The 16801-nt window shown below is 35.9% G+C and overlaps 1 protein-coding gene across 3 annotated transcripts in view; it reads right to left on the bottom strand.

Annotated features, from left to right (window-relative positions):
* Nucleotides 1-16801, bottom strand: part of l(2)gd1 (lethal (2) giant discs 1) — a 473445-nt gene that overhangs the window by 169162 nt on the left and 287482 nt on the right. For all 3 annotated transcript variants that reach the window (XM_090391229.1, XM_090391230.1, XM_090391231.1), the window contains exon 17: nt 6823-6939. In XM_090391229.1, coding sequence (XP_090247355.1) covers nt 6823-6939 — 117 coding nt within the window. The remainder of the gene's footprint in view (nt 1-6822; nt 6940-16801) is intronic.

Here is a 16801-nt window from a genome sequence, read left to right as displayed (position 1 = left end):
TTCTCCTGGAAACTCAGGTTCTTGGTCCCTCAAAACAGGCAAACCAGTCAGAAGAACGCGTGCAATATACAGGTATAGGACACTTCAGGAAAAAGGATGACTAACCAATCTATTCCTTCAGATTTTGTTTTGAATACCTGCATGGTGAAGTATAGTCCATGGTAAGTGTAAATCAGGAAGGATTGATAAAAAAAGCAGTTCTGCAATGGATATTATGGAACATTGTTTAATGATATGTATTGAAGACTGTGATCAGAAAAAAAAATCCATTAAGCCAGATGATAAGCTAAAGCAATAAGGTAAAAGAAAACAGAGAAGAAAATGATGATGGAGGGGAAACTTTTTCAGCAAGTCATGGCTGGTTTTATAACTTTAAAAAACATATGGAACTCCACAGCTTTCAAATTTTAGGTGAAAGTGCTAGTAATGATAATGATGCTGCTTCAAACTTTCCCAATGAATTAAAATAAGTGATTGAAAAAGGTGTCTACAAGAATGAACAAATTCATAATGTTGATGAAACAGGTTTTTTCTGGAAGAAGATGCATTCTCATGCTCTTTTAGCAGAAAAAGAAAAGTTGCAACTATGATATAGAATATCAAAAGACCATTCACAACAATTTTATTAGGTGGAAATGCATCTAGTGAATTTAAATCAAAGCCTTTACTTGTTTGTCGAGTTGAAAATCCACAGGCTCTTAAGAGCTATGTTAAAAGTGCTTCCTGTATGTAGTATGGAAATCAAATAAGAAAGCATGAGTGACATAATAAATATTTGAAGAATGGTTCAAAACTTATATTTGCCTTGCATATATGTCAAGTGTTACTGCAAAGATAATGATATGCATTTTAAAATTTTGTTAACAGACAATGCACCAGGTCATCCTACTGCTTTTATAACTTGCATTAAAATTCTTTTTCTGTCACGCAATACATTATTATTGCAGCCAATGGATCAGGATCTCACTACTACATTTAAAGTCTATTATTTGAGATGAACTTCTCTCAAGCCATAAAAGCAACAACAGGAGATTATTGTTATTATTATTTGAGACCTCCAGAGAGAGAGAGAGTCAAGGACTCATCAAGGGAAGCTATAAATCACCCAAACCAACTGTCATATCTTCTCTTGAATTCATTCACGCTATATGCACTCACTATCCCTAAAGGCAAACTATTCCACTCACTAACTACTCTGTGAGAGAGCAAAACCTAGCTCTTACTGCTTTCTTGTCTGTGAACAAACTCAACTTACATGGATGCCCCAGTGTTCTCTCTCCACCGTCCATATAATGAAAATCATCAGACGATATCCTATAACACCCATTCAAAAGTTTATATACTTCTATCATATCATTCCTCTTATTGTTGTTAGCCAGTCTGTAATCCACACTCGCAATCTGTCCTCATAATCTAAATCCCATAAGCCTGATATAATCTTTGTAACTCTTTTTTGCTCACTTTCCACAACTTTTTTTTATCACCTTGGAACTAAGGAGACCAAATCTGTGCCAGGGTGGTGTTATCAAGATCTTATAAAGAGGCAAAATGACTTCCTTATCCTTACATAGCCAGATTTGCTTCGACATCGCAATTATCCTCTGAATTGTATTTGAAACTTTTGCTATGTGACCTTTGAACTTCAAATTCTCCACCATTATGGCAAGATTCCTAGCCTCATCAGTTTCTAGTAGCATAAGACTGCTAATATAATATGCTGCTGGAAATCTCATCACACCAAAGTGCATTCTTTGGTGTGATGGGATTTATACTTACTAACATTAAACTAGCAGCCGTTTTCTTTTACCCAAATTTCCAGCCTATTCAAATTATTTTGTAAGTGCTGGATATCAGTAGCATCCATCCCCGATTGCCATGCCTATCTTCACATCATCAGCAAACAATTGCACATCTCCTGTTAGACTCTTCCTAATGTCATTAATGTATAAAGTTAACAACAATGGCCCAAGGACTGAACCCTGAGGTACACCACTGGTCACCTTAAATCTGGCAGATTCACACTCACCATATACCACTTTTTGATATGTGTCTGTCAACTATCCACTGATTTAAGTTAAGAGTTTATATCCCAGGAAATACTTTTATTGGGATTATATTGATCAAGTGCATATAAACGTTTTTTTAACAGTTTATATCCCAATATCCCAATCCCATATTCTCCAGTTTATGCAACAGCCTTTCATGTGGTATCCTATCGAATGCCTTAGCAAAATCCAACATTATCTCTGCATATCCATTCCCTTTATTTGACTTGACTGTAGCATTGTTATAAAATATGAGTAAATTGCTAAAACTTGACCTTCTTTTAGTACACCTATGCTGCTCCTTGCAGAGGATCTTGTTTGCCTACCCATTTCTGTATGCGAGTTTTTACCAGCTTCTGTAAACTCTTGACAACAACACCAGAGATAATTATTTTTTATTTATTTATTTTGTATGATGATTCAACAGCTGTGAGCCTCCTTTATGGGGAGGTACAGTACCATCTCCATCCTCCTAATTTTATCCAGGCTTGGGACCGGCATAGCTGGCAAATCATGCCTATGGCTGGGTCTCAATGAAGTTCTGTCCGCGTGGTTAGCCTAATGGCTGTGCACTTTGCAACCATATAACTGGAGAAGGAATGTCCCAGGTTCGATTCCCGTCGAAGACGTGAGGAATTTGAGGATCTTCCTCAGCTATAGCCAAGTTAACTGGTCTTGGGTGCAGGCAGTAGGGTTTTTTCCGACAGTTTATCTGGCGTTTTTCATCCCACAAGCAGGCAAACTGGCCCCGTGAACACACACGGGGCCGGTTTATGTTCACTACAGCCATAAATACTTAACCCCCCATGAGGGGGCTCAACTCTCCCCAATAGGGATGGGGGAGAAAAAGGGAGGAAACTCCATACGAATAAATAAAATAAATAAATAAATTAAGTTCTGGGCATAACAATATGCTCAGAACAGGTAAACTGACTCAAGTTATACAGACAAGTAAAAGGCCTAGGCAATTTGGCTGAACTCATTAGCAAATGTGCTGATACTCCATCTATCCCTATTGACAAATTCTTATCCAAGTTATGCAACAGCTCCTCTACCTCATTTTCATGCACCTCTAACCTTTCATCAAATGTAGCACTATGCACCATATTACATATGCCTGGTTGATATATCTTAGCAAAGTGAGCACTCATTAACTGAACAATCTCATTACCTTCCGACACTCGAGTACCATCTACATTCAATAAAGTTATTCTTCTGCATTCATTCATTCTTTTGCTTGCAGCATAACGATAAAATTCTTTTGGATTGCCTTTAGCTTGCATAGCCAATTTTTTTTTCATATTCTGATTTAGCTTTCTACACAACAGTTGTTATTACTTTTCTGGCCTGGGTTTATTTCATAACTCCTATCACTTTTATTCTCATGATATTCTTTCCACATCATCTTCTTGTGGATCTCTTGCTTAATAAGGATGTACATCCATTTCACTTCCAACCTATTTATTCTTTGAACGCAAGAACTATAACATAAATTTCTGATATTAATGTTTTAATATCAGAAATGCTGTTGAAAACACTGGCGCATCATGGTTTAAAGTAACTCCTCATAATATGAGAGCTGTGTAACAATATGTTTTACCTCATTGTGTGAATGGTTTCACTAGTTTTGAATCACAAATTAAAACTGCTTCTAAAGACAGTGTGCAGATTAAGAAAGATCTTGGATTTGAAACTTTAGATACTGACATGTGTACGAATGCACTGACTCACATTCAAATAATCAAGTTGATGAAAACTCTTGTGGAAATGGATCAACAATATTTATCTGAAGAAGAGGAAATGAATTAGATGAAACTGAATCTGAAGCACTTACTAAAGAATTCTCATTACATGAGCTTTCGACTTTTATTGGAAAAATAGGCAATACTATCAATTTTTTATGGATGTCAATTCTAATTTTCAACAAAGCATTAAAGTTCAGCAAGCATGCAAAATGCTGTTAAATGTTACAAAGATATGCATGCAGTGAAAATGAAGAAAAACCTTATGCAAACTGCACTGATTAAATAGAATTTTTCCAAATAAACATGTGTTTAATTATCAACAATAGCAATCTTTATTATTTTTTCATTTTAATACTTTTTAAATTTTCCTTGCACATTAGTTAGTATTTGGTGAGCTAGCAGTAAACAAATGATGTGTAATTGTTTTTTTTTTAATTTTTAAAACCAATGCTGTAATTGTCTGTTTGGAGTGCATTATACTATAAAATATTATAATAATGTTTTAAACAGTGTAGTTTGGCATAACATGGAAGTTTTTTGTTTTTTTTTGCATCTATTAAACACACTATGCAAGGTATTACTGTGTGCATGCGTGTATGTACAGATCAACCCACATGACAAATCTCAGAGACACAAAGATATATAAATAAAAACATTTTTCTGAAATAATACATAAAACCCCTTAATCCTTTAAATCATTTATTCTTCTAATTAAACGACTAGGAGAAAAACTGTACGCTAAACAGAATTTTTATCTTATGAATAACTGAGTCCAAATCACTAAAGTTTTACATTAATTAAGCTCTGAAAACTTTAACCCAAACAATCCTCTGAATCTACTGATATTTTATTTCAAAGGAAGTGATCGGTTTTTTCAGAAAGATTATTAATTGAAAGAGAAGAGAATTTCAAAAAGAAACACTTGATCTTCATTGATTATGAAAATGCCTTTGATAAAATTTATACACAAAAATTATTTAAAATATTAACCGATCTAAATATACCAAACCAGCCGATACAGTCTGTTCAAGAAATATATATATATATATATATATATATATATATACAGGAAATAAAATAGCAATCAAATTAGAACAAATATCAGAATGGAAAGACATATCCAGGGGAGTGAGTACAGCAAGGATGTACCTCATCATCTCTACTTTCAAATATATATATATATATATATAAATAAAATGACAATCTGGAAACAGAATAACCCATTTAGTATACAAATAAATCAACGAATAAAGATGAAAACATTATTGTTTGCAGATAATCAAATTGTATTAGCTACATCAGAAGATGACCTACAAAGATCACTAAAATCATTAAATGAAATTTCAGAACAATATAATATGAGAATATTAAAAGTAAAGACAAAAATAATGACTTTCAAAGGGGAAAAAACCAATAAGAAGTAAAACAGTGATAGATAATAAAATATCAGAACAAGTAAATACTTTCAAATACTTGGGATGTGACTTCATATGAAGGTGAAAAAGATATAGACATTAAAATGTCAAGTTTTTGTTAAAGAGTATAATAAACAATATATTTAAGCCATCCCTGGTACAAAAACACCAGAATCAGACCTATAAGAGGGTGGTCTGAAAAGTTCTCGGCCTAACAATGAAAAAATGAATTTATAATTTCAGAATTATTTTTATTTATCAACATAATCTCCCTTAAGACTAATACATTTATTCCATGATGCTCCAGTACCATTATCCAGTCCCTGTAATCGGTCTCAGTAAGATCAGCAAAATACCCCTCTACAGCAGCAATCATCTCTTGATTCAAAGAAAAATACTGCCCAGTAAGAAAGAGCTTTAGTTTTGGGAAGAGATAGAAGTCAGAGGGAGCCAAATCTGGGGAATCGGGTGGATGTTTCAACAATTCATAGTGCAGATCCCTTAATTTTCCCATTGCCAAAACACCTTTGTGAGCAGGTGCATTTTCCTGATGACAGATGATTTTTTTCTTCTGAAAACTAGGTCTTTTCTCATAAATTTTCCCGTCTAGTCTGGTTAAAAGATCGGAATAATATTCCAAGATTATTGTTTTACCCTTTTCAAGATAATTAATAAACAAAACGTGTTTCACATCCCAAAACACCGATGCCATGACCTTTCCTGCTGATGGAACCGGCTTTGTCTTCTTTGATTCTTTAAAGATACTTGTGACATTAAGATTATAAAATATACACACGTTTACACAAGAATATTATTTAATTTGCCAAATATTTCAGTCTGAATATTACAGACCATCTTCAGTGGCTACATAGGAAAACTATTTCTATGTAGCCACTGAAGATGGTCTGTAATATCCAGACTGAAATATTTGGCAAATTACAAATAAATATTAAATAATATTCTTGTGTAAACATGTATATATTTTATAATTTATCTTCTTTGGCACTGAACAACTGGCTTCAGTCCACTGTTTTGACTGCTGTTTGGATTCTGGTGTGTAATGGTGAATCCAAGTCTCATCCACAGTATAAATCAATGCACAAAAAAGTTTTATTCTTATTAAAACGCTCCAAGCACTGTTCAGAGATTTTCATGTTAGTGAGTTTTTGATATTCTGTGAGCAAGCATGACACCCATCTTATGCAAAGTTTTTTCATTTGCAATTCTTCATGCAAAATATATCCTACATGTTCTTTTGAAATGCCTATAGCAGAAAAATATACCAAATGAGACCACAAAACAAATGAACAAATTTTACAATCTCTGAATATAAAAATGATTAACTACCATATAAGTAAATATACACAAAAATGGTTAGAACAACTGAATTGAATGGACAATAGCAGGCATCCAAAAATATCATATAGATATAAAATAAATGGAAAAAGAATTGGAAGACCAAGAAAGTGATGGTACAAAACCAGAACAGGCCACTTGGCCTAAAATCCATGATAGGAAGAAGAGAAAAGATTACACTCAAGAAAAAACATAAAAAAGATTTAAAATAAAATAAAATACACTTGTCAAGTGATTTCATTAAATGTAAATCTAACTTACTGAACCATTGAGAACAGTCTTGTTTCATAGTGGAAACGTGGCAGTGGGTGATTCTGTTGCCACATATGTTGGATTACTGTTAAATCTTTCCTTGTCTCTTGAGAGAGTTTTTCAAACCTACAATATAAAATACAGCAAACGAATGTAATAGGGTTTCACATAGTGAAAACTTACTACTATAACTATATGATGATTATTATTATCATTTTCATCATCAAAGACCTACAGGGAATTAAGGACTTATTGAGGAAGGCCATACATCACTCACACTAACTGTCATACCTTCTCTTAAAACTAATTCACAACAGATGCACACACCAAGTCAGCAATCTAGCAGTTACATTCAGTCACTGCCTGTGAGAGAGAAATCTAGTTCTCACTCCCTTCTTACCCATATATAGACTCAATTTCTACAGATGCACTGTTGTCCTCTCCCCACCTTCTACATTAGAGTGACCAGTTTTTCGAAACAAAAAAAGGGACATTTTGAATTTTTCAGCAATTAACAAAAAAGGGACAAAAATGGGACACTTCTGGTATACTCTACATAAAAATGGAATAACATATAATTATAATTCCAGTACACATGACTGAAGCGTGCATTATAATTATAGAGTATCAGCATTATCATTATATTTATATGAAGATATTATTTCTTCCAAAAGTGCTGGTTCTTTCAAGAGGCACTCACAAAAGTCAATACATGAAATGTCAAAGTGTGTCATGTGTCTTGATAACAATTATTGCTTTCACAGTCTTGTGTTGAAGCGATTCTTTTCATCAGACCACAAAGCACTCATGAGAAAAAAAATTCTCTCTCTCTACAGCTGCATTTGTTCCTGTGATTGCCATAACAAATGCAACAACTGGCAGTAGGTTTTGTAGTAGATGTTTTTTTCTTGGAGCACCTTAAACACGTCACACCACTTTTTTTTTGTCCACTTCGGTGTTTGTGTCCTTCTATTCTTCCATCTTGGAATTCACAACATTATTTATATGGCTGACTTCATCAAATAACTCATCTTCATCAACAATATTGAATATTATGCTGTCAACATCACTGACTGCTTTTAGGCTGCTTGAAACTTCAGCCCAAGTTTGTGGAGTTTGCAACTTAATCTAGTGAAATGCTTTCAATGGCTGGAAATGATAAGTCCATTTGCTTAAATATTCAAGGAAAGTATCATAAAATAAATTTGTCAGCTATCAGCTAACGCCTTTTTATTCCCGTATATACGGGAGTAGGCGAGGCCATTTAGCGCTATCTAACTTTTGGAGACTGAGTGGGCAGTTCAATCTCCACTGGTACCCAATCAGAGACAGATGGCCCAAGGCTATCACTAATTAAGCGGTACGCAGTGAAGAGAGACGGCTCAAATGTGCCGCCATCTCGTGGTCTCTAACCCTAACACAATATATTTAATGTCTGAAATAATGTGGGTTCTACGGTCGATTTTCTTGAGTTTACAGGACGAAAAACCCGAGTTTCCGGGAGGAAAAACCTGCTATCTAAAAATTCTTTTTATCAAAGACACCCTCATCTTTGAACTCTGAAATAACAATTTTTTATGACATTTTAAATGTTTGAAAGTTCTCAGCTTTCCTATTTGTAATTTTCTGTCTGAGCAATTTCAATTCTCCTACCACTTCAGTTGCTGAAATATTTTCCCTTTCTATTTTCATTATTTTGCTGAAAATATTTTCAGCTGGCTTTGTATGAAATGAAGCCAAAGTATCGATTGTTGGTTACTGAAAAATGATTTCAACAATGTAGGGCATTTATCTTGTGATAAAAAGTAAGATCTGAGTCCATCATACATGTCAATAATCCTATTCACGGCTGGTAGTCATGCTAACCATCTTGTTTGTACACTACCTAGAACACATCTGTATTCAATTTCTGTAAATGCACAGAAATTCTTCAATTCCTTTACTCTCACAGTGTAAATGTGGAAATACTGAAATATTTTATTTACAACTGTTTCAATATCAATAGGCAAAATATCAGCACTTGTCTGTACACCATTATGAACAACATGAACAGCACAGCCAATAGCATGAATGCTCATTTTTAACCCTTTGTTGAGTCTTGAAAATACATTGTTGGAACCACATCGTTTGTATCCACTGAAGTTGGTGTTGCAGTTTTCTGCAGAAAATGCAATAATTTTCTCAGTCAGCTGCTGTTTCTGCAAAATACCCAATATATGATTTGCAAGCAGTTCTGCTGTCTCTCCTGTTATGTTCTAAAAATGTATCACTTTATTCGGGATGAAGTACCTAACAAGGACAGGCACCAACTTCAAATCTCTGTGGTTTGATGTATCTACCATAACTGATACATAATTTGACTTGTTTCAATTCAATTGCCATTTCTCATATTGCATAAGGTGCCAGGACATTCACTAAAATTGATTGGCACTTTGTTCACCCACATGTAAATTTCTTTTGAAATAAATTTCTCACTATTGCAGAGGTGCAATCCATTGACCTTAAAGATAGGTTATGTTTCACTGCATGAAACACAAACAAACCTTCTTGAGCTGCAAGACATTTACTTTCACCAGTTAATTTCCCTTTTGAATTTTTTGTGAAAACTGATGCAATACCTTGACTTGAACTGCAAGTAGCAGCTGCCAATTTATGTTTTTGCTTTGTCAAATACTGTTTAATATCATAATGTCCTCCATGTTCAATTGAAAAAACTGAACATACAGTATTTTGCAACTTGTTTGTTGTTTCATCATCTTTCAAGAAGGGATATTCTTCTTTTAAATCGTGAGTGAAACTACACTTCCTTTTCGGCATGATAAAATTTGGATGAAATATCACCACTCACAATATATTTCATCATTTTAACTTTCATCAGTTTAACTGATGAAAACTTTAACTTTCATCAGTTTCTCAATTCACAATTACTAACAGACCAGCATAAGAAGCACAAAACAATGGTATGGTATGGTAGACAAAGTAACCTTGTTACAGCCCGGATGCAGCAGCGCTGCCACTGGTTGCAGCATTTTCATCCTATCACAGGGAGAGTGCATTCATAACGGTTGTCAATCGTCATAGCACGCATGTCTTCGATCTCAAGCTATGACATGTCACCAGCATTATCCTTTTCCTATTTGAACATACAAGAATGAAGTCATGCCACGAATTCAAAAAAAAGGGACAAAACAGGACTAAACTTAATAAAAAGGGACAATTAGCATCCTGTTAAGGTTTTGTCTGGGCGATGGGACTAGAGTCTAAAAAAGTATGGTAATGTTCACTCATTACCATACTCTTTTCACTTGTGCATGCTCCAGCACACATAACTCTTCCAGTTTCTGTTTCAGCCATGAAGTGAGTATAAAATCTCTCATGATATGTGACTTCGTAACTTATCATGTTTGTTTTTACATGTTTTTTGTTTCAGAGAATGTACTTAGAGAAATGTTAATTTTAGTAATGATCTTGTAATGAGCCTTTTAAAATAATCTGGCTCATGACATCATCATCTAACGATATTAACTCATGTTAAATCAGTCTAATTAAAAAAATAGTGAAGAATTCCAGGAATTGTCATGGATGGAAATTTCCAAAGACATGTGAAGAATGACATTGTCATGTCCAAAGGTCAATACATGACCATAGTGAAGAATTCTAAGAATTGCTATGGACAGAGAACTCCAAAGATGTGTGAAGAATGACGTCACCATGTCTGAAGATCAATATGTGCCCATTTTTGAGACACATGCGCAGGTGCACAAGGGAAGTCTGAGAGTATATAAGGCAGGTAGCTGAGGAGGAAATTTGTTTTGGGGTTTTCTAAGCCTTCTCTTACCTGGGTCCGCCATCAAGTAAGGTTGTTGTTGGGAATTGAAAGAGAAGGAAGTTTGACTTGGGGTTTTCTAAGTCTTCTCTTACCTGGGTGCACTGTCAAAAATCTAAAGAGGAGCGTCATGGATTCTGAATCTTTTGCCTGGGTCCATCACCACGTAAGAAGTATTGTGTCGATTATCTCTAAAGGAAAGAGCTGTGCCTAACCACCAAGTTAAGGGTCCTATATGGTAAGAAATAATAGATGACTCACACAAAAATTTAGCAGGAAAATCAGGAACAAGCTGTCACACGGAAAGAAAGACAAGAAGAAGAAGATTTACGTGTAAACAAAAGGTTAATGTGAAAGACTGAGTGCTGAACAAGAATTGTAAGTAGTTATAATACTGAACAACAATGTATGTCAAGTGTTTATGTTCATGAGGTAATGTATATTAATACTGAATTAGGCTTAAACAAAGTATGCCTTATATTCAGTTAATGTTATGATAGATTGTGAATTAGTTTAGAACTAAGGTTAGATTAGAAAGAATTAAGACTAGCAAGAGAATTGTAATGACATTGTGTATACATGTGAATGTCAATCATTCTGTAAATATTTCTTTTTGACTTAATTAAATGGTTTGTAAACAACACATTGGACTGATTCTCTCAATGCACTATCCTAAAAAAATTCGAGCCTGCATAAGATAGAAGTTTATGGGATTTATAATTAAGCCATGACTAATTTAAGATAAGGATTAAAATAAGCAGGGAATACAAAAGATATCTGCTTTGTCTTTGATTTAAGATCTTATAACCTCACACACTCAATATATAGTCTAACTGGTACAGTCATAAAACAAATAAATTTGTAGCCTATAGAGCGTGGGAAATAGGATATAGTAGAAATAGATAAATGGCAGCCGATAGTTAAGGTAGTCAACCATTTACGACACTTCACTTGAGTTAATTAGAGAAATTAAAGACAAAGCAGGGAAATAGAAAGGCAGAACGTAAATATAACATGAGAGAAGGGCACTGTCATTACTTGTTAACTTCATGGCACTGTACTTGAAACCGGTAAAATCTCATACTTTCAGTGAATTAAGTAAGTCTTTTAAACTTATACATTACACTTTAAACATATACAAACATTAATTTATAATACTTATTTTGGACAGACCAACTTACAATCAAATGAATTCATATCTATTCATTTTTAACTATGGGGAAAAACAATATATAAACAATGCACAACTAAAACTGGTGCTGTTCTCACATCATAAACACACTAAGAACATAAACTAGTCATTAACAAAAAGTAAATTTAAATTTACACTCATTTATTTAAATTAAATTAAAATACTGTGGAACATCTGTATACATATACTGATGATCTACAAAATCAGGACAGTTAACTGGAAACAGGGTAAAAGGCATTTCAAAAAATAACATCAAAGAAGTTTGCATTGATGGAAGGGAATTTTAACATTCAAGTGAATTTCAAATAGTATTATTTCTTATATGCTAACTTATGAAGCTTATGAAAAATTTTCATTGGCTTAAATTATTAATTGGAGAAATTTAACCATATTATGGGGATTTCTGAGTTAAAGCTTAATGAAAACATTCTTAATAAAGTGCATAATATCATAGTAACATTGTCAAAACAGACTGATTAGGGAAAATAAAAGGAGACACAGTATTCCTTAACAGGGAAGAATTAGACTACAAGATATCAATTATATTTCTCATCAGGGCAGTTCAAGACACAGTGTAGTACTTAATAAGTATGCATTTTCTAAGTTGAAGGTGGTCAATGCTTTCCTCACTACATTACTGTAGTGAAGAAAGCAGTGATCATGAGCTAGTTACTCAATGAGATAAGCAACAGCAAAGTATTATTAATAGGGATTACAATATGACAGATAATGACTGTGAGAATGACACAGCTAGTAAACAATGGGTAGTAAATTTCTGGAGAAACTTCATGATAATATAATAAATATAATGACTATGTGGCATGCAGTGATTGCGGCATGTATGCTTCCCAGGAGTTGGATATGTGGCAGGTGAGAGAAGGGGGGAATGCATATATGGGCAAAATGCAGACAATGGGAGGAAATTAATGAATTAGATATATCGATAACTGACCTAGTTGCTTCAGGAACGGGAAATGAATGTCGGGAGATGAGTAGTGCGATAGGAAAGACTGACGAATGGAAGACGAGTATTGTGATAGGAGAGAATGAAGAGCAAAGTATGAATGAGAAAATAAGAGTCCGGGAGTGTGGAAGGCTTGAATGATGGTGAAGTTTACGGAGATGGTTTTGATTGGGTAAATGAATGGCAAGTAAGGGTGACTAACTTGCAGAGAGAGGGATAGATGAGCTGAAAGAGGAGGTGAAATATCTTGTGAACGAGATGAGAAGTATGAAAGATGAGATTAGGAGAATGGAAGAGACGTATGCAAGGCAAATCAGAGAAGGAGTGAGAGAAAGTTTTGGGAATAATAAAAGAGGACAGAACAGAAGCAGTAGGAGAGAGGGAATGAGAGAGAAATTTGGGAATGATAGAAGAGGTGAGTATAGATGCAGTAGGAGAGAGGGAATGAGAGAGGGGTTTGGGAATGATAGAATAGGAGAGAGTATAGAAATGGTAGAAGACAGGGAATGAGAGAGAGGTATGGGAATGATAGAAGAGGAGAGAATGGTAACAGTAGAAGAGAGGGAATGAGAGAGAGAGTTATGGGAATGATAGAAGAGGAGAGAATAGGATAAGTGGAAGAGAGAGAGCTATGGGAATGATATAAGAGGACAGAATGGAAACAGTAGGAGAGAGGGAATGGTAAGAGGTGTAATGTATGGTGACTCAATGATCCATGGTGTGAGACAGGATGTGTGAAGAGTGTTTGCATGGAGGAAGGATAGAAAGTGTGGCTATGGCAATTAAGAGAGATGAAAGGGTGGATGAGATGATTGTGATGGTAGGAACAAATAACTCGAGAGGTATATGTAAATTGGGCAGCGAGAGATATGAGATTCTTTTTTGAGGTAGTACGAAAGAAGACGCAGAGAGGAAAGATAGTGTGCGTGTTGCCTAGGTATGATTGTGATAAGCGGAGCTGAAGAGCAGTCATATTGAATAACATAATAGTTAGAATGTGTCAGAAAAGAGGATTGGAATATGTCGATGCTTGGAGAGTGTTTGAGGACAGAGAGGAATTGTATGCAAGAGACCGTTTGATTTGAATGAGGAAGGACGTAGGCATCTGGAGAGATTGCTGTTCTGAACAAGTCAGTGTGTCAATGCAGGGAAACTAGAATGCCCAAAGTGGATGTAGCAGGGGTGGCCTCTTGTGGGAAAGGGTACTTGGGAGAAGGGGGAACAACATCAGGTAGCGCTGAGCCCAGTGGAGTCTAGAGGGGATAATGCTGGGTATAGAAATAGTGGCATTTTTATGCGTTATACTAATGCCAGGAGTATCCAGAATAAAGGAGAGGAATTGGTGGCACTGATAGCATCAGCCTGGCCAAAGATTATTGGGATCACTGAGACGTGGTTGACAGAAGAGGATAATAACAGGAATAGAAGTAGCAGAGTACAGCATTTTTCGGCAGGATAGAAAGGGAAAGCGTGGTGGTGGAGTACTGCTTATAATAAGTAAGAGTGGAGGCTTTGGAAGGCAGTGACACTAATGATTTTGAAAGCATATGGTGTGAGGTAGAGATAGGCAAGACGGGATATTTAGTGGGGGTGTTGATACAAACCAAGGAGCACAGAAGGTGGGGACTAGGAGATGTTTAGACAGTTGAGCTTGGCAAGTGCAAGAAGAATGATTGTTATGGGAGAATTTAACTAAAGCAGTATAAATTGGGGAGAGGAAGATGCATGTAGCAATAAGGGAATGGAATTTCTAGAATTCTTGAGGGACAAATATCTTAGGCAACATGTAATAGAGAGAACAAGAGGTTCAAGAGTTTTGGATTTGGTTATAGCATCAGAAGAGTTGATAATAACTGAGATGACATCTCTCCCACCAGTTGGAGATAATGACCATGTGATTTTGACTTGGAAGATGAATAGACATGCAAGGGTATCAAAGAGATGGGAACATATGTGGAATTATAAGGCAGGTGATTATAATAGTCTTAGACATTAACTTGGGGAAATTTCATGGAGGGGGGAACTGGAAAGCTGGGATATCATTAGTGCTTGGGAAATTGTGAAGGAATATTTGTTAGCAGCAATAGTAAGCTGTATTCCACAAGTGAAAAGGACACAATTTGGTGTAAAGTAGATGAAAAAGAACATTAAACAGGAGCTGCATGTGAAAAAGAGGCTATGGAAGAGATATAAGGAAACAGGCGAAGAGCAGATGCATGAAGAATATAAGACACAGACCAGGAGAGTGACTAGTATGGTAAGGAAGGCGAAACTGGAATATGAGAAGAGATTGGCCCTAAGATCTAAAGAAAATCCTAGCAAATTTTTTGGCTATGTGGCCAGTAGGAGGAGAAATGATTGTGGAAGAATGACATTGTGGGATAAAAATGGGAATAAAGTGACTGATGCAAAGGACATGTGGAATTATTCAATGAACACTTTATTGGTGTATTTCATCCTGGAGGAGTAAATTTTAATACTAGAGGGATAGGGCAGGTTCAAAGTTTAGAGGTGCAGGAGGAGAGTGTGTTCCAAATACTGAGTACTCTGGATGTCAGTAAAGCTGTGGGACTGGATGGTATTTCACCACAAGTTTTGAGAGAATGTGCTAAGGAACTGACAGCTCCTTTGACCTGGTTTTTCAATGAAAGTCTGGTTATGGGAAAGGTGCCCAGGGAATGGAAGGAAGGTAAGATAGTGCCATTGCATAAGGGTGGTAGCAGACTGGAAGTGTCTAATTATAGGCCAGTTTGTGTGTCATCAGTAGTTGTTAAGATCTTGGAGAAATTAGTTAGGGACCGTATACAACATTGGGCAGATGAGGGTAATGTTATCTGTGAGAGTCAACATGGATTTGTGAGGGGGTGCTCTTGTTTTAGCAATATGCTAACCTTTTATAATAAAGTTACAAGAGCAGTAGATGAGGGAAAGGCATATACTGCCATTTTCTTGGATTTAGCGAAGGCATTTGACAGAGTGCCACATGATAAGCTGATATTTAAGTTGCAGCACATGGGTTTGGATGTCAGGTTGGTCAACTGGATTCAGGATTGGCTGTCCGATAGGTATCAGAGAGTTGTGTATGGTGGGGCAGAAGGTTACAAGTGGGGTCCCACATGGCTCAGTACTGGGATCTATATTGTTTAACCTTTATATCAATGACATTGTCAGTGGATTGCAGAGGGATATTCAGTTGTTTGCAGATGATGTGAAGCTGGGAAGGGTTATTAGTAATAGTGCAGATGTGGTAGTCATGCAAGAGGACTTGAATAAGCTAGACAGATGGGCAAATGAATCGGGATGGCTGTGTTTAATGCAGCAAAATGCAAGGTCTTGAGGTTTGGGACACATCAATGGGATGCTGCATACTCTATTGGAGGATATATATTGGAGGAAGTAGGGGGAGACAAACGATCTCTGTGGTTGATGATTGATAGAAACCCGAAATTCAAGGGACATACTGCAAAGGTGGTGATGGTAACACAGAGGATTGTTGCAATAATGAGAAGGAACTGACCTGCAGAGATAAAAAGAGTTATCATTCCATTGTATAAGACCCTGATCAGACCACACTTAGACTATTGTTCTTAGATTTGGTCCCCAGGATTTGAAGGGGATAAATTAACTGTGAAAAGGGTACAGAGGTGGATAACAAAGACAGTTTCAGCACTGTACAATGTTAGTTATGAGCATCGTCTGAGGGAATGTGGACTGCAGAGTTTGTTGGATAGAAGAAGGAGAGGTAATATGATTGAGACTTTTAAACTGTTGAGAGGTGGTTACAGGGTTCACACTGGGGAGTTCTTTCGCTTGGTTGAACAGCAGGAAGAAGTGATGACAAGGGGCCATCCCTGGAAGTTACAAATGGAAACTGTGAGCAAGAGGGTGAGGAGTGGTTTCTTTGCATGGAGGGTGGTTGACTGGGGAATACATTGCCTGATAGAGTGGTATGATAGACTTTGTGTTTCCTAGGCGGGACCTCCCATGATGAGTCGATAGACTTGTG

Source organism: Typopeltis vanoorti, chromosome 4 (genome assembly GCF_054136105.1).
Source record: "Typopeltis vanoorti isolate ZY-2024b chromosome 4, IOZ_Tvanoo_1.0, whole genome shotgun sequence".
NCBI lineage: Eukaryota > Metazoa > Arthropoda > Arachnida > Uropygi > Thelyphonidae > Typopeltis > Typopeltis vanoorti.
This window is presented reverse-complemented; position numbering and strand designations above follow the sequence as displayed.